Source organism: Dermacentor albipictus, chromosome 5 (assembly GCF_038994185.2).
Source record: "Dermacentor albipictus isolate Rhodes 1998 colony chromosome 5, USDA_Dalb.pri_finalv2, whole genome shotgun sequence".
Classification (NCBI taxonomy): Eukaryota; Metazoa; Arthropoda; class Arachnida; order Ixodida; family Ixodidae; genus Dermacentor; species Dermacentor albipictus.
The window spans coordinates 95,971,814-95,991,136 of record NC_091825.1 but is presented as its reverse complement, the minus strand read 5'-3'; the positions used below and the strand labels follow the sequence as shown (position 1 = coordinate 95,991,136).

Sequence of the window (19,323 nt, the reverse complement as noted above, 5' to 3'; positions counted from 1 at the left end):
ACGCCGACGTTTGTAACACATCTAAGATATTCGCCCACCCTTAGCGGAAGCGTGCTGCATTAGGATAGTAGTGAAGACAAATGCCAGTTTTCGCAGCATACCCACCATGTGTTTCTATGTCACTGGCAGCTAAGCATGCCCATCTCCGTTTCTGTCCCCTCAAATTGGACATGGCTAGGTTATTGCAACAGACTTGCCGATATTAATATCTTTCATTGCTGATACCGAAAAAACTGTTTCAATGCGCATAATGTACTCACGAAAAGGAAAAAAAATCTTGTTTGGTGCGTTTGGCTTGCTCCGCCGGCTGCCATTTTTGTTTTGGTGCCCCGCACTACATGCAGTGGCAGCTGCCCATTTGTTGACCTGTTGTCATTCCGCAGCAAATGCAGGATGAAAAAGAATGCTCTTTTCGCGGAAAATTTAACCAGCGTAATGATTGCACCCCTGAATTTGCTGCAACTGTTTTGACAAGTGCGGTCATTATGCGAGTAGATACAGTACGTAAGTGAGGAGACTGTTATTGCCTATTGCATCTTGAAAAGTAGCAATTTTTCGCAATTTAAACTAATAAAGGCAACCAATCTGTAGTGAACGAAGCCAAAAGCACAAACATGTGACAAATCAGCGTACTTCCCATCATTCCCAAAGTATCCAAGACTTTGGTAGATGAATGATCACAGCGCCAGCTAGCAGCTTCTACAATAGGAAACTACGCATGTAATGTCCAAGGTGAGGCTGCCTGCACAAAACTTGCGCCTCAAAGGGACACAGTAAGGACGGACTTCAAGCACATTTTTGAAGTCATTTTTTATTTTACAAGTTTTCCATACATTTTGTACAACTTCATCCCCACAATAAAGAAAAACTTGACCAAGCCCTGGAATACTCTGGACACAGAAGTACAAAAACTCCGCATTGCAGACAAAGCTGTCCTTTCAGCCCCCTCCCAGTTCTCGCGTCTCACAGAAGAATCTTAAGGAAAAAAAAAAAAGTCAAAAGTCCTGTGGCCATCCTCACTTTGGATTTTTGGCGTAAGTACCATTGTGCTTTTGTTCTTGCCACCGTGTGCGGCACTCTAGGAATGAATGGAGACGAGAGCGAGCGAACATGGAGAAAAAAAAAAATTGACGCATGACAAGGGGCAACAACAATGGCTGCTGGAAAGCAGAATGAAGAATTAAAAAAAAAAAATTCGAAGAAGTCCATTTGATAACAACACTGCCCCTGCTGCAACCTCCAAATGCAAGAACTATGGCAGACTCTCCTAGAGAGCAAAAATTTAAGCACAGGAGGAGCCCTAAAACAAGTCAAGAAGTCCCCTCCCCCACGTCGTTCAAAAAAAAAAAGTAATAAAATAAAGGAAAGAAAAAAAAGAAAGAAAACAATTATCATTACTAGCTTTGTGGCAATGATTCATTTGACTAGTAAATACAACACGTTGCAAGTAAACAGTAGGAATTTATTTACCGGGCGACAGAGTTACCTAAAATAAAGTAAAACAAAAAGTACTGTTCAAATGCCAAGCACCAACCTCTACCGCAAAAGAAAACTGCTTTTTTAAAAAAATTACACAGCCGCCTTTTTTTCTCTTCAGAACAAGTGCCATGAACCCCGAGGGATCAGTTTTCTTCAAGGGGGGAAAAGAGAATTCTCACCTGTACATTTATTTGCAGCTCACTCATTTTGTCAGACATGTACAAGGTATAAAGCTCGGCACACACGCACACACACTTACACACACGCACTTCATACCATATCAAATGACGAGGAAAAAAAAAACAAGAAAAAAAAACAGGATGATGTTGCTTGCTGCACTCGCAAAAAAAAAATAAAAGAAAGAGACCCTACACACACACATAATCATCAGATCGACACGAGCCAGTCCGTTTGTACGTCTGTCCGTCCCGGGCCAAGGGGGGCCGCCTGTCACCGCCACCACCCCCTTGTTTCTTCTTGAAATGAGCGGCTGCCCCCGTCCCCTAGGGAGAGGAGGTGTGTGTGCGCGCCAGGCCGGCAGCAAGGAGGGTGGGCGAGAGAGCAGCATGTCTGTACAAGTTTATCACCACGACGGGAGAACGGGTTGCTCCCCTCTGGCCCACAACAGTCCACGAGCTAGAGCAGGGGAAGGAGGGTCGTCATCAACCCAGTGGGGGCCTATCTACAGCGGGGGGTCGTCGAAACAATAATAAATAGCGGGTGGTTGGGGTGGGGAGAAAGATAGAGGGGTGGTCACACTATCCTAGGAGGGGACCGCTGCCGACTGGGACGAGGAGGAGGGCGGCACCTGCTGTGAGCACTCAAAGAGCACGTCAGCCAGGATGGCCGCAACACCCTGGTCCAGGATCTGGGACATGACCAGGGCGAGAAGGCGTGGCTGCAGCTGCAAGAAGAGGGGCCGGTTGTCGGGCACCCTGGCAAGGCAGCGCAGGGTCGCAGCTGCGCGCCGCACCATGTCCAGGGTGGTGCCCATCAGCTCGGGGTTGTCACGTAGCGCTGCCACTCCCTGCGCGTTGGCCACCTGCAGGGCACTCTGCTCAGCCTGTTCGACAAAGGCCAACAGGTGGGCGAGGCACGGTCCCTGTAGTGCCACCGCACGCGCTGCACCGCTTCCTGCTGGCGCCACGTTCGAAAGCAGCACCAAAGCTAGCTCGCGAAGCACCTGGTCCTGTCCACGGCCCAGCCATCGGGCCAGCTGTCCGAGGAGAGCCTCAGTCCGGCTCCAAGGGGGCGTGGCAAGAAGCAGGTCTACGTTGGACTCCTGCACCGACAGCTTGCACAGGGCTTCCAGGGCGAGTCGCTGGGGGCTGAGGGTACTCTGAGGCAGTGGGTCCCGTGCACAGGCCGATCCGCACGTCGCCCAGTGGAGTAGCCCATCCAGCAAGGGCAATGATATCTCCTCGGGAAAGGGCGCAAGCGTCAGCTGTCCTGCCATGTTGGCCAGGCACACGAGGGTGTTCTCGCGCAGTGCCTGCAACCAGTCCCACCACCACTCGCGCTCCGCTAGCAGCGAACTGCAGTGGTCATCCAGGGCATTCTCCTCCTGGTCAAAGTGGCGTGGTGCACCCCGCCGGGGGGCATGCCAGTGTCGTAGTAGCAAGAGACGCCCCAGCACCACCAAAAGACCCGCATGTTTGGACATCTCGGCGTCATTGCCGGGCACAAATGACAGGTTGCGCAATAGCGTCGAGATACACACACATCGGCGCCCTAAGGCCTCCCGGGCCTCAGACACCACACACAGTGAAGGTTCGTCACGACAGTATGCTTCCTCCTCCAAAGATTCCGGAAGAGGCCGTTTTCGCGGTCGCTCATCCCGAAGCCGTGGAAACACCTTCTCCTCGGTCCGACACTCACTATCACCCTCTTTACTGAGCACCACCTCCTCTTCCTTCTCACTCTCAACAGCCTCGGGTGTCGTCGTCGCCTCCTCTGGTTTTGTCTCGCTCTCCTGGACCACTTCTGCCTCTGGTTTGTTGTGCTCTACATTCTTGGAAGCCTCTTCCTTCTCCTCCTCTCGCTTCCTGTCATTCGAATGCCGTTCTTCCTTCACCTCCTGCTTGATATGGTCCACCCTGCCAGCTTCCAATTTTATCTTCGCTCGGATGTCCTCGATCAGCACCACAGGATCTCGCTTGCAGTTGGCTGCCTTCTGCTTGGCTAGGAGCTCCGACAGCTTGGAGCGGGGCTCGTCCTGATTTGTTGTTGTTGTTGTTGCTGCTACCAACTTCTGTGGTGAAGTATTGACCTTGCGTTCGACGTTCTTCTTTGATGGTGTCAACAGCCGCACAAAACGCACATTGTTCGTGTCACTCTCAAAGCACGTCTGGATGTGTGCTGTAATCTCGCCGCCCCCTAACTGCCAGTGCTCGGGTGAGGCAGTGAAGCCCTCGTGCACATCCCAGCGCTTCTCCCCGTCGACAACATGTAGTGAACCATCGTCATCGGGACGGGTACGCACTGCCTTGCCACACCGTGTCCGCCAAGTGAAACTGGGCCCCGTCAACACAGACATGCGGTCGCAGATGTCAATCTGGGTGGGTACAATAAGGCCTTCGAGTGGGTCTTTCACCGGGGCATCTCTGTCGAGCAGGTACCAAGGCCGCTCTGGCTCGGACACCTCCTCCTTCTCGGCCTTGGACTCGTAGCCCAGCTCCAGGTCATCACAGGTGCTGAAGACCAGTGACAGGCACCGACGGAAGTGCTCCATTAGTGTCTCCAGGAGGCCCGGCAGGTGGGACAGGCCAAAGTAGAGCACGGTCGAGTCGTCATACAGCAGCACGGACAGCACGTCCAGGGCCCAGGTGCTCTCTGCCAGCAGGCCGGACTTGAGGCACATCATGAGGCGCCACGCCTCCAGGGGGCTCACATCCTTGGCGTAGAGCCGCCGGCGCTTGGTCGCAACGGGCATTACCGCCTCCACACTGTCCGGCGGAAACACCACCTCCTTGCGGGAGGGCGGTGCTGACCCATAGGGGCCACCCGGCTGCACACAAGAGATAAACCCGTCAGCTGCTTCCCCCAAACTCATGAAACTGACAGTCACCACTTCATGTGATTGTGCAATTAAGACCAAGTCAATATGTATGTCACTGCAGTGAAAAACTGTGTTAAGAATCCTCTAGCCTCACTTGCATCTTATGCACTCACTCAACCACTGACAACAATTACAAAGCTCCGCAGTGCGATACATGGCAGGTTCGTAAAATGCTTTTTGGACCTTATGTCTTTCCCCATAACAACTTCGCCATGATAAAGTTGGCTTACTAACGAGGCAGTTAGTATTTATCAGCACCAGCAGATTTCTTGTGAACTCATCTGAAGAAATAGGGCATTTAAAAGCCTAGCACTTGCACTAGTGTTGAGAAATGCCCAAATCTGAAGCCTATGTTTTTTTGCAAGGCATCTAGAACCACAACCAACCCCTATTCCTTTTGCCATTTATTTTGCTCTGTTACTACAATTTAATTTTACTGGTTCAACCAGCAACCAGAGGGGAGTGACAACGGGCTGCACACAACAGGATCTCTTCCATTTTTGCCACCTTGAACCGTGTCCTCAAAACACTAAGGTTGGCCCCTGTTTGCAGGTCCATCATAAGGCTCTTTCACATGGCACGATTTTCACTTGGCGACACAGCGAATTCCTTCATTCAGCGACTGCCGCGATGTCAAGGGCTCTCCACGCCTGGATTCCAACAAGTGGGTCAAGCCGTCGCTGAATAGCAGCGATCAGTGCGATGTGGGCGGGGCAACATGTGACCAGTCTCACACTCTTAACTTGTGGAGTTCATCGTGAACTTCTCTCAATAGAGCACAACGCTCGGAGAGTGTATTTCAATGGCAAGCGCTGCCAAAATAGGCACTTTCCTGTTTTACCACGTGTTGGAAACTCGGCTGAGAAATGTCATGCACCAGTTTTAATGATGTTTTAATAGGGCGTACCCACCAGTGGCCAAGTCTTAAGAGCTTCATGAACAATCTTTTTCTCCAGCTCACACAATTCGTTTAAAAGGAGAAGCTGCACGCAATACAAGTCAGGAGCGGATGTCACCTTCAACATACGGCACGTGCGTACTTGAGCATCTCCGTCGTCAACCTCTCTATCGCTACAAATTGTGCCGGGTGCCTGCACACTCAATAGTCTACGTTCGTTACAACGGACCCGCGTAGAACAGACTTTCAGATATAACGGACCATATCTCAGCCCTATTTTGTTCTACCTATTGCATTAAGGCAACAAAGTTCACTTTTAGGTTTTAACAGACTGTGATACAATGGACTATCAGCTAAAGCGGATGAAATTAAAGGCAATTTTTTTCAAACTCAGGCACATAAAACATACTTTTGGCATGTCAACATGGGCTCACAACTGACTTGCGAGGGTCAGCCGATAATTTTAACTCAATATTGCGTGCGCAAGGGAGGAATGCAGGGCGGAAACGCGCCACCTTCAAGGCGAGAGAGACGGGGTTCTACTCCGGCGGCTGCTGCTTACGGCGTGGACGCTGTATCTTGAAAGCGATCTGGGATGTCGACAAAGCGTGCCCAGTGCCGGCAGCTTCGTATATGTTGTGCTTTCGACATTTAGTTCACATTGAAGTGAGAAACAGTGCAAAGGTCAATTCACTTGCTGCTGCAGCTGCCGCGCTTATCTTGCCCAATTTGCTATTGCAACTGATGTCTCGCCTTTCAGGTAAAACAGATTTTTTTCTTATTTTTTACTTTTGGAAATTAGTCACTCGCTCTTTGGAATATAGAGTTGTTAAACATGGTGATGAAAGTTTTGAAAGTGAGGTGCTTCAGATATTACGGACTTTGGATAAAACATACTTTTTTTTGTCGGATTATGGTCCTTTCTAACAAGAGTCGACTGTAGCAGTTTCCTTTGCAGGAGCAAATACTATACCAGGAGAAAGTTGTGGCTTCCACCGCACTGCAACACTGAAACTAGAGTGCACTAAATGAAACCACCCCACCGACGCTGCACTAGCCAAACACTCATACTTGTGGTGTGGTGCAGCGTTTCACATACAGGTGCTGCAGACTGAGCGATTATAAAGTCTCAACGCTTTTAAACGTTGAAAAAATGGTATTTACTCGATTCTAATGCGCCCCTGATTGTAACACGCACCCGTTTTCCACGGCAAAAAAAAAAAAAAGAGAGAAAAAGGAAAAAACGAAAAGAAAGAGCCCTCGATTGCAATGCACCCGTTTGCTGTGACATAAGACAAAAGCCCTTTACAGTAGCGCACCTCATGATTACATTGAGAAATAAAACTTTCTCTCATTTGGAAAAACAAAGATTTACTCCCAATTCACTAAAGTTAGGATAAATAAAAGAAAGTCAAGGTTTTGCCCAAAAGGCAAAACATCAAGTGCAATAGCAAATTAGTAGACAGCTATACAAAACAAAGAAAGTAGTTTTATCGGCCGTGTAAACTTTTAAACATTCGCTTACTAACTAAATTAACAAGCATAGCGTCAAGCGCGCATGAGCAAACTTGAACATGTCTCACTCAATGACCACGAAAACTTTTTATCAGAATGCTGGAGTGAGAAAGTGCGGTAGCAGGAGTGAGCGAATTGACTTTTGTGTGGCCTCTCGCTTCAATGTGAACTAAGCGATGAGAACACGGAGTGTCAAGATGCGTAGACTGTCTCCAACACAGAATGCTTTCAAGATAGGGGCTGTGTGGCCATGCCTACGCAGCAGCTGCTGGAGTAGAACGCCTCTCCTGTTTGCTCCACTCGCGCATGCAATTTCCAGGAACTCAAAACGCCCGTGATGTGACCCGATTTCCGCCCGTCTCCGCACACGTGATCACTTTCCAGCTAATTGTGGGATCATGATGAACACTCAGCCTGTCTTCGCAGTCGGCACTTCCGTGCTGATAGAGCAAACACAGAAACCAGGAAGACGAACGGGAAGCATGTAACTGCGAGGTGGGCACTTTGAAATGCTGATGGCATTATGGTAACACTGATTTAGAGCCGTACTCGATTCCAATGCGCACACAATTTTTGCTTTCTTTTATTAAGAAAAATGTATGCATTAGATTCAAGCAAATACGATATTCCATTTCCAAATACCCTATCTATCTGAGTCTAGGCTGATATATATATTTTTTTAAGGGGGGATGAGGGTCTTGAAAACTTTTTTTTTATTTCTTAACATATCTTCCTGAAAATTGGCATGCAGATATATCTTTGAATGCTGATCCCAAATATATATTCAAATTTTCTATATCTCATCTAGAAATGAAAATATTGCAAAATAATTTATCCCACATAGGTATTTTCTTACGGGCCATTATGATAATTTCTTAATTAAAAAAAGTAGTTTCAAAGAATAGCTGTCATTTCCAAGGGCCCACTGCACATCCTAAAGCTAAAGAAGTTTTTAAAAAGTGATCATATAGGTCATGAATGAATAACAAAGTAGGAAGAAAAAAACAATGTGGGAGTAATTAGATTACATCTGACCTAATTGCTAATCTATTGGGTTTAATGAAAAATGGAAAGCTTTAGGATGTAGCTGAGGTTTTACTGAAAAAAATGATACCTAATTCAATAAAATCAGTTGATGCAAACATTATGAAAAGTTCTGTAAGGCAAAGGTATTTGATCAAAAAAGCAAAGCTGAGAAAATTGCATTCAAAGTTTTGCTTACTCTGCCACTTTTGTTTACCTATCACATGGAAAAATTTAATGCTTTAGCATGCAGCCCAGTCATTATTGAACACAATAACACCAAACTCACAGAAATCTGTTCATGTAAAGATTGTGAAAACCTCTGTATTGCATTGGCACTTGAGAAAAAAAAAAAAAAAAGCTCAGAAAGTCGTCTCCACTTGCTGTGCCGACGTTCATTAGCTCGAACTTGCGGGAATTCGCGAACTTCTTCGCCAATGAAGTTTTAATGTTGGCTGCGTACTTTTCGCGCCCCGTGCACTCCGCGTAAAACACCGTGTCGAAGCGTTGAGCACGCGAGCTCGGTTCAGCCGCGTCCGTCGGCGCCGAAGCGGCGTGCGGAAACGCCGAAGTCGACGTTAGGCTTAGGTCTGCCGGCTTGGCCGCTTCCGACAACACGGAATCCGACGCCACTTGCAGCGTCTCAAAAGTTAGCATTTTCGACGGGCTTAGTCCAGGCGCATCCACCGGCACTGCAGAGACTTGCGGTAACACCGAAGTTGACACCGATCGGCACTGTCCAGCCGCGTCCACCGGCGAAGCTGTTGTTGGCGAGCTCGGTCCAGCCGCATCCACCAAGGGTACAGCAGCTTGCGGCATCACCGAAGCTGTAGTTCTCGACGGTGTAGCGCTCTTATTCCATGCGCGTTTCTTTTTGCTGACTGCTTTTCGCGTGCTTGCTTTCAAGCGCGCGTCTCGCGCCATCGTGACACGCGGAACAAAGACACCAGGCACGCAAAAGCAAGAAATTCGTGGTTAAAAGAAGCGACTCAATAGCCAAAATATCTACAAGAACGATAAAGAAAAAGGCAGAACGAAAAACACTAGGAAACAACGAGGAGTGCGAAAAATTACGTGCGCGCCGGCGAAAGCAGACGAACAACGCGGCCGCGGCAGGCGAAGCATGCGTCACGGCCAATCAGAGGGCTGCGCCTCGGGGAGGCGCCCGTTTCACCCAATCAGCGGCTGTCTCGTGACGATTTCGCGTTTGAGAACGGTTGCCTGGGGTGCCGATCGCTCCGCTGCACGAGGGTCTACAGCGTGCCGAGGGGCGCCAGAATGGAGAGCGGGAAACCAGCTTTCAAACGAGACCAAGATGGCGCCGATCGGTTCGCGTCGCGCGGAGCTACGGTAGCTTGAAAATGAGGCAAACCTTCGCGCTTGGCGTTCAATTTCGGCCCACCGACGTTTCTAAATTGCCGTTTTTTTTATACTTCGAGTAGGAATTGAGCCAGAATATTTTGTAGAGGCATAGTTGGGACATTAAAGACTTCAAAAACGCAATTTATGAAAATTGCCATTTTTGACCATTTTTCGCGATTTCAAGACCCGCGTCCCCCCTTAATAATCATATAACAAACTCTGCTTAGAGTTGGCTTAGAATTGAGGATTTTAAAAAACACGCTAGTTTGTAATTGAAAATGATAAATATGATGCATAGCTAGCGCCATCTAGACAGGTCAGTTTTGCAGCCGCTATTAAGGGGGGACGCGGCCCTTGAAAACCGAAAAATCGCGAAAAAGTAGATTTTTGAAAAACCATATTTTTGGGTTGTATGTCTCATAAACTACCCGTTCCGTAATTATCAGCACCTAATTCAACCGTAAAGTACCAAAAATAACGCTACTTTTGAGGCCACCGCGGCCCAAAAAGCACGCGCAAATGCCGAAATGAAGTCAAACTTCGCGCGCGCGCCATTCCCGGCCCATGCGGCCTGCCCGCGCCATCTTGGTGTCGTTTTGACCGTGGATTCTTTGTCTCTACTTTGCCGCCTTGCAAAATGGCATCGTCGGCGCGGTTGAGGCGCTATTGGCGTTTTCCCGCGGTGTGATACGGAGCGCTGATTGGCCGGAGCAGCGCGTTCAAATCTCGCGGGCTAAGGCGCGCCTTCCATTGGCTGCTGCGCGGGCGGCGGTGGCTGCTCAAATCCCGCGGGCTAAAGCGCGCTTGCCATTGGCTGCTGCGCGGGCGGCGGCGGCTGCTCCCTTTGATGCCGCGCTCGCGTCGTTGCTGCCCCTTGCTCCGTCCGCCTCAACATGAGCTTGCGCGCTGCTCACCGCTTTGCGCTATCTTTTAGATTATTTGCTCAGCTTCTGTTTTTTTTCGCTGGTTCTTCGCTGCACGCGATGCCGGCAAAGCCCAAGACAGTGCAGATGTTCGGTGCACGGGAGCGCGATATGCGTCTTGTACGAGCATCGAACTTCCGATCTCCCGCAGCGAGTGCCGACTGCGTAGACGCTTTTCAGCGGCGGAACTGTGCTTTCGGCTGTCGCCAGTCAAAAATCCGACACACTGAGTGTGCCTGGAGCCGCAAGAGCTAATTAGAAGCTCTGCAGGAGCTTTCTAATAAAAAAAACACGTGTTCAACTTTAAGGCCTGTTTTCTCGGAACGGATTTTTTCGCTAGTAGTGGTGCTGGGGAAAGCGATATCTCAAGAACCGCTCTTCAGATTTGTATGCCGTTTTTTTTATTCTGTTCCTGAATGACTTTGCCAGGGGGTAACAGGCTTCTTTTTTTGAAAGCTGGTGCAGTTAATTTATAATAAGCAATTAATTTTTGATGAATGTGGTCATTACTGGCTACATCAAATTCAAGGTTGTCTTAAAATTTTTTGGAGGGGAAATTAAAGAAAAGGGCTCTTTAGCCCCCTGGGATATCTATCAAGGGATCATCACAGAGAATTTCAGCTTCCTACGATGTCCTAGCATTTCTCCAGGCTCTTCCTCAGGCATATACATGAATCACCTAGTTAGACCTCAATAACTCTGGAACTAATAAACATATCTTCATGAAAATTTGCAGTTCCTCATAGTTCGGTGGTGTGAACGTACCCTGAAAGTTTCATCTGGATATCTTAAAAAATAAGAAAGTTGGGTCTCCAGGGTAGCCTCCCCCCTTAACCGTGCCAATAGCCAACTGAAGCACACGAGCAACATCGCTATTTTGACCTATGGGTCATATCAGCATGCTGCGTGGCCCATAGCATGGCATTATCGTAACGGCACAAAACAGGTGATGCCACTATAGTGTCCCTTTCAAACGAAAAGTTGTGCTAGCCACAGAGGCAACACCAAACGTTCAAGCCGGGCGGGACTTCAGCATCGATGAGAAAAACGTCCGTCAGTGGAGGGAGCAAAGGGAATTGCCTTTTGCATGTGCCGCAACAAGGAAACGACAGCGATGAGAAAAATAGGTGCGTGGTAACATAGAGGAGCTGTTCACCGAGGTCGCGCTGCATTTCGATGTGTGCAAGCCGTGCCGCACTGTCTGCACACGCATAGGTGCATGTCCGCAAGCGTGCATGTGGTCTGGGCTATAGCGACGAGGCTAGGAGTGATGATAACATAGAGTGAGCTCGGCATGTACATATTAAATAAAGGCCATTTTAATGTTGTGAACACTGTCCTCCCTTTTTTGTTCTGCCTACATTCGAGGTAAGTCTTTCATTCTTTCTTCTTTTTTTTCTGGCTTCGGACATTCGCGGGTCGGCTTAGAATCGGGCCTGGCCTAGATTCGAGTAAATACGGTAATAATAAAATAAGTTCTAACATCAGACTAATGCCCATGTTGTTTTTATATAGTGATGCAGGCGTGGATACCTTGTGAGTAGGGGGCAACCTCGGGCTTCAGTGTGACGGAAATACTGTCGCAGACTTATGTGAAAGCTGTCAGCGAAAATCATTCTGTGACGTGCACGGCAGAACAATTTTTTTTCACCCCAAACACGCCATGTGAAACATCCCATACTGACAGGCACGCATGGCTGGCATGTACACAACTGTGCTCTCAAATCCAAACTAACGTATCTCACAGGGCAGAAATCACAAATACCTAGAAATGAAATTACATTGAGTTGCAAGTGCACTCTCACATGTCAACTAAGGAAATTCATAGAAAAGAATCCCAAATGGCTAGGAATGAAATGCATTGTCTATTTCATCTGTTAACCTGCTCCCCAGTAGTGACCTTGCACTCTAACAAAGCTTTGCGCCCCCCTTTGAGTCTTATCTTATCGCACAAGAATAATCATCTATCTTGCGTGCCTTTCCTTTCTTTAATGTTGCACGCTCAGCAGATACAGGTCACGAATAGCCAGCAAGCTATCAGCATGACATTGCATTCTTGACCAGAAAGTAGCAAGCACAGAGTTTTCAAAAAAGGAAATGCAAGCAAGGCAGACGACGATTGTTGTTTCGTGGGACAAGATGAGCCCCAAAGGGTGCAAACTTTTATTTTAAGAGAGTGCGTTTCCTTGCTATGAACACTGCTCCAACTGTGCCCAGACTATCCGTGCTCTGCAAGCAGGAAGGGCCCACCGAGACAGCAAGAATACGCACCGGCATCTTTCCGGCAGGCGGGTACGCTCGGTCCCTAGCGTAGGCAGCAGCCATTTTGTGGTGGCCCATGGCATTCACCTGGGGACCCCCTGTGCCTATCATGGGACCCTGTGGTGGGTAGGGCTCCCCCTGTGCTGGCGGTGCTCCCCTTGACATTCCCCATGCCCCCGTAGGGGGCGCTCCATCTCCGATTCGGGGCCCCTCCCATCGCTCAGGGGGGGCCCCCGAGTGGGGGGGGTAAGCGTTGCTTGGGTAACCGCGGTATTGGCTCTCAGCTGCTCCACGTCCCCAGCCTGGAAAAAGACGGACAAGGACTGCTTTCACTGCAGGCATCGGATGCAGAAGGTATGAGGTCAAAAGTAATGCACCAACTTTACGCCTCACTTGGCTACAATGCTCCACTGCAGCTGAACATGAGATGACTGCCACTAAGGGGTCACTATCAGGGTCACCATAGGGGTCAGGTGCGTGCTTGCTGACTGGTCAAGTTCAAATTGTCTGAGAAAGGCTAATTTTAGGATCAAGATAACGAAAGTTTGGCCCATAGAAATACACAGCTGCTGGCCGGAACCTTTGGCTAGGATCAAATTAACCGGAGTCTAACCAACATATGTCTACTCTATTACCAAGCACATATGAAACCAGGGAGCAGAGAACAGCAGCATGTCTGTTTACTCCGCTCCTCCCCTTGGGATGTGCCGCTGCTAGCAGCATGCATTACTGCATTTTATAAACCACTTCTACAAACAAGCCAAAAATGCCAAGTAGTGCAAGACTTGCACACGAAACCAACACATTCGAGCAAATACAGGCTGAAGACCGGAACACCATCCTGCCAACACAGGTCAGTTTTCGGGTTGTCACGTGATGCAGTCCAGATGGTACATTTTACCTCCTGGCAAACAGACACCCTGGTAAACTTTTCACACTGCAGCTTAAGCACTTGAATCACATTACACATTGCAGCTTACTGCACGCAAATCTATACTGGAGCTTTCCCAGTGCCCTCCTCCGATCAGTGCCTCCAAAAGGGATCTCACCTTGCTGTGGCATAGAGGAAGGAGGTGGCGTCATCATGTGAGGCGGCCGGTAAGGGTACTGGCTGCGGTCTGTGCAAAGTCAAAGACAACCATAGTGAGGTCTCTAGACTGAAAGAGAAAAGGGCACAACCTCTCAGCCCCTGCGAAGCTTACTTCTACGTCTCGTGAGAGGTTACGAGGAACTATGCTCCGTTTCATACTTAACAGGCAACGACACAGAAGTAGACGGTCATAAATTTCTCATTCTGTGCGCTTCGCAGTGCAGTTACTTATGATATGCATTGCTTTCCACAGAACAGTTACTTTATACATTACAGCCAAAACTTGTGGACGCATAATTACATCAAGTTGCACATCATTTGTGCCCTTCTGTGCTTCCAGCATGTGGCATACTATGCTCTGGACGCAAGCAGTGCGCTGTGGCTGTTGGTTGTAGGAACTAGTCACTCTACCCTTCGCAGTGTTGCCTGCTATGTACAATGAAACGGAGCATAGGGTCTTTGTGCCTTCCCTCAACACACTTGCAACTGAATTTTCTTTCTTAGTTTCGAAGCTCACGGCAGTGCTATGAACAACGAACGCAATCAGTTTTTGACTATTTCGACAGTGCTTTTTAAACCGAGAGAGACATCCACAACGAATGTCTGAATGTATAACATGCAGTCATGAGCAAAGCTTCGAAGACCACACAAACAAGGAAAGATATGTGGCACGGCTGTGCAGACCGGAATCAGAGCATGTTCCATTTCAACTCAGAGCATGCATCTAGGAAGCAAAATAAATTTAATAGTGACACTCTTGGTCGCCAAACATTTTCCTGTGTTCGTACCAAGTGTACCAACTATGAAATGAAATCATTTGGACAATTAACCACCTTTCCATGGATCTACCTTAGGACAGGTCTCGCTATGGGTTTCGCTACAGACTCCGTGGCAACATAGCCCTTGCTGTTTTCCCACTGTGTTTGGGTGCTAGGCAGTATTGAGGGTAATTCTGAGAGGAATTCCAAAGAGGATTTCAGCAGAGAAATCCAGGGGAGAGTCAAGGGTCCTCAATCCCGGCTCTTACTGCAGAATCATTTTACTGCCATCTTGAGAGCTACACGGGTTTGTCGTGGTACAAAGCGCATGCTTCTTCTAGTGGCTACTACAGTAAAACCACGTAGATTCAACCCTCATCAATTCAGAAAATGGGACCATTTGGCTTCACCCTGTGGTCGCAGCAGGCCGTACGCACTGTGTAACAGAATCAAACTCTTGTTAATTCGGACATATTATTGTGATAGCCGTTATGTGGACGCTCCGGGCAAATTTCCTCCATCAGTGTCCCCGTGATGTTCCGTTAAAGTCCAAACACAATAACATTGTGGCCTTGTGCCATATTTTGTAGGTACGGGTTATAATACGGGTAACAAGGCACCCGTATTGGCCGTCGAAACGTCAATCTGTGTTTCGAAATTTTTTCAGTTGGCGAGTGTACGTTTATTCAGCCATGTTCTTTCCTCGCCAGACGAGTTTTCGTCAAACCCTAGACTTCATTTTGTAGGTGTGAGGGCGAGTCGAGAAGTATGGTGGCTTTATGTGGTGGTGTCATCTCGTGCTCACAAAGGAGGAGGCGGGAGGGTGCACGAGCGCAAGGAGGGAAGCGGGGAGATGTGCATGCACTGGGGAGAAGCAGGATAGTGCGCATCTCTTAACCACAGCTGCGGTGGCTCAATGCAGTCGTGCGCGTGCCATCTTGGGGGCAATCTACACTTGGTCCGAACGCTGGCTGACCCGAGAAAGCCGTCGTGTGCGTTTTAGCGAGCACGCCTAAATTGCGCTGAAGCAAGAGGCAGCATGCAGGGGAATTCAAACGCTGCCGCTCTTCATCACATCAGCGTTCTGACAGCAACTGCCCGCAGTCATCAAGCGAGATGTGTTTGTGTTTGCTTGACGCGCTTGTTAATGTAAGGGGGGAGACTGCTGTTGAAATAATTTTCATCCTCTTTTTCATCAATATTAATGAAACTCTCCAGTCTTATGAAGATTTTTTTTGCCGATTTCAAATATGTGATTAGTTTTGTTGTAGGTCAATTAGTTTTTACAATAACTAACATTTCACTTCCATTCTTTAAGGCCACAAAGGAAAATAAATGACACAATAAAAAATGTATTTGTAAGGGGTGTTTAGATAGCATAAAAGCTAAGGAATGAAAGATTGCAAGCACATTCTTTATCTGACCCTTAATAGATATATTACATCACATTGAACACAAGCCCACAAAATATGGCAACCATATGGCAGAAATTGTAGCAAAATAATTAATTTCCAAAGTGAAAACAAACCAATTTGCTTGCTGTACTGCATAGAGTACACATAAGGCTCTGTTCTGCAAAAAAAAAAAAAAGTTCTATCTATTCTTGGTGTTGAGATAACGAGGCCTGAATATTACATGGAGCCCAAATTTTGAGCCCAAAATTTGTTTTAAGAGAAGTACAAAAAACAAACCGCATTAAATATGAGGGGACATGGCATCCAGAACAACCATTCTTGATACTCGCTCTAAACACACGAAACTTTCAGGACACATCCAATCTTGTGTTCTGCTTATAAATATGCAATTCGATTTTTCCTGAGGTCATTAGAAAAATGTAGTTACAATTCTTCTTGTGTTAAAAATGTGGGATGTGTTATGCAAAATATGTACTGCAACAACATAGCTAAAATGAAGCAGGTATGTCCCTGGATGTTCAAATACTGCAAGTTGGTTAGCACTTGGATGTTTGTATCTGTATTCTAGCCAAAGTTATGAAATTCCAAAGTTGGAGCTTTACAAATGTGAATTCTTGTTGGCGATGTCTACAGGGTTTCAAAATATTTAAGTGTCCCAAGACACTATGTCACAGTTTCTGTGCACTCTCCGACTTGCCTGCATTCGGGGGAAAAAAAAGAATGATGACAATTGCATGAGCTGAAGGAACGCAGTGCTGATCACAAAATTTGAGACTTTAAAAAAATCACTTTTTTTTTTTCTTTTTAGAGAGAGAGAAAGAGGGTCGATTTGCCACTTATGCTCGCAATAAGATGAACAGACAAACTTTATATCAGTCGTTTTCAAAGCGACCCAATGCCAGGCCTAGCAGACGAGCTCGTCTGCTAGGCCTAGTTGCCAACAGCCAATTGGAGGGCCGCATGCATCACGAGCTTCATCAGACCAGCACCTGATTGTTTTCATGCTTGCACTTTTTCTATACGGCCATCATCGGCGAAGATGCGGGGAACCGAAAGGCGGAACTTTGAGCTTCCGAAAGATACCGAGATGATGGCGCTCAGCGGCAGGAAAGACGAGAAATAGCTCCATGAACTCCAGTGTCTTTGTGCAATTCTGGGGTCGTTTCTCACCGTGCGCATTGACAAAATAATTTTTTTTCAGCCTCTTAGGGTGCATTTTTGGGCAAATCGTTTTTGATATGGTGTAGATTAGGCATTACAGATCCCAAAACAAGTAGTTCCCAAAAATAGACTTTTTTTCACAATTTTCTGTTTTTAAGTAAGCTTATCTCTGCAGCCGTTTATGCAGCTGGTAATACGAATAACCTTACTTCGTACAGCAGTCTAACAATTTGCTATCGCAATCAAAGCTTTGCCTGTCGGGTGAAACTGACATGTTTGGCCACACAATGGTTAATTCGGACAACTCTTGGAGCTCGGTGAGTGCGGACAGCCGCATATGTGCAACGCAAAAGAGCTAAAGCAGTGCTAGCGCCTTTCTGAAATGCAGCGCCGGTGTCTGCCTCACCCCAGTCATCAGCAGAAATATCATGTTAACAACAAGAATGTTGTAATGCATCAAGCCTTCTTGTGCCTTTGTAGCCTTTACCCTTGCATTTACCACAGCTCATAGCACCAAATGGGCCGAATGCCTTTACACCTACATAGTCAGCATCTGTGATCATGTTGACAGCGGCCACGGTTTAGTCCACAGCGGCTGCGGCAAACAGTAGCATCATTCTGACTCGGTGCAATGGCTGCGTCCACAACGTCACAAACATGGAGGTAGTTGTCAAGAGTGATGAAGAGTGCCAGCTACATCGCGATGGATGGACAATCAGCTGGCTCACTGGCAAAAAAATAATCGGGCTGCACGCGCGGCAGTGAAAAGTATGTATCGGACAAAGACATATGCCGTAGCCCCACTGCAAACTTGTGACGCCTTCACTGCTGCGAGAACTAATCAGTCGCAAGATGACGACAACTGCAGGGGACGTATTCTGAAATGTTCGCCGCGGCGAAGTTTCGCACTGGCCACGCCTCCGCCGTTGCGGCGCGCTCTGAATGGCTGCTTTGACAAAACCGGAAATTCAGGTGGCGCAAGTGCATTTCCGGTTTTGTCAAAGCAGCCATTCAGCGCGCGCCCAATGGCGTAGGCGTGGCCTGTGCGAAACTTCGCCGCGGCGAACGTTTCAGAATACGTCCCCAGCTTCCACATGCTTCTGTGCAAAACAGAAGCAGGATTAGCAGATTCATTCACTAAATAAAAGCGTGTTGACAGAGTAAGCATTTGTTTAGTGTTTTCTTCATACCTTTGATAATTCGACATACAGTCAATTTGGACACTAGTTTTTGGTTTTGTTACCGAGGTTTTACTGTACTACTACTACTACTACTACTACTACTACTACTGCTACTGCTACTGCTACTGCTGCTACTACTACTACTACTACTATCAGCCTGCTTTGTCGCACAGTTGGTGCAGTGCAACTCATCCCAAAATCAGTTCTATTGGCTCGGCTGCCCAGCCATGAGACACACACCTGGGTACTGCTGCGTGGCCGGTGGTTGTGCCTGCTGGGTTGGCACGTAGGGGGGCCCGGCACCCATGTGCGGTGGTGGGGGCGGATAAGGCTCCTGGGGCTTCATGAAGTCCGGATGACGCTTGGGGTAAGGGGCATCGCGCTGCACGGAAGACTGCTGCGGGTATGGCCCAGGTTTGCTCGCCGTAGGTGGTGGCTGCCCCCCTTGACCCTGCGGAGGCGTGACGGCCCCCGGGTACACTTGCTGCCCACCTCCAGGGTACATCTGTTGGACCAAACGCAGAGCACACATTCAACCATGAAAGAGGCGGGGAGGGAGGCTGCTGACGTCTCTGTTAACCTACCAACAGTGAGCCCTGTGTACTCGCAGTAACCCAGGCCAAAGTAGATTGACAAATTGCCATTCCAAAATAGCGTACTGGCCACCTTTGCCAAAAATTTACGCTTCTAAATAAGGAAATACATCATCTTTTCCAAAAGCAGAGGTCTGGAAAACCAGAAATGCCAATGTGCTCAAGTGGAAACACAAAGTTGATGTCATTCCTAATTTTTGCCATCTTTGTGCACCAGCAGCAGCCCAATGTTATGACATTCCAGTTTGCTCTCTCTCAAGTGCAATTTAGCCTTTTCCTAATTGAGGCAATGCCTCAATCTTTTAATTTGGGGCAATGACAATACCAACTGGGTAACGGAGAGCTGTGTGGCAATACCGAAGTGGCATTGCCACCACCAGTCTTTCCTTGTTTTACTTCTCCCACATATTGTCCTAGTACAGCAGCTGACCCAAGCAATTCAACCACTCCTGCTTCATTCTTCGAAACAGGATAGATTTTTTTTTTTTCACGTTCTTACTGAGCACACCCAAATGGGCCATATTGTAGTACAGCCGACTTCAGTTAATTCGATCATTAAAGGACCAACGAAATTGGTTGAGTTATCTGGCAGGTCAAATTATACA

General features: G+C 47.8%; 1 protein-coding gene across 2 annotated transcripts in view; it reads right to left on the bottom strand.

Moving 5' to 3' along the window:
- Positions 1–791: 791 nt before the first annotated feature.
- Positions 792–19,323, bottom strand: part of LOC135918624 (trithorax group protein osa-like) — a 178,261-nt gene continuing 159,729 nt past the window's right edge. For both annotated transcript variants that reach the window (XM_065452244.2, XM_065452245.2), the window contains 4 exons: positions 18,366–18,630; positions 13,570–13,638; positions 12,530–12,822; positions 792–4,486 (listed from right to left, as the gene is read on the bottom strand). In XM_065452244.2, the coding sequence (XP_065308316.2) occupies positions 2,243–4,486; positions 12,530–12,822; positions 13,570–13,638; positions 18,366–18,630 (2,871 nt within the window). In that variant the 3' untranslated portion in view covers positions 792–2,242. The remainder of the gene's footprint in view (positions 4,487–12,529; positions 12,823–13,569; positions 13,639–18,365; positions 18,631–19,323) is intronic.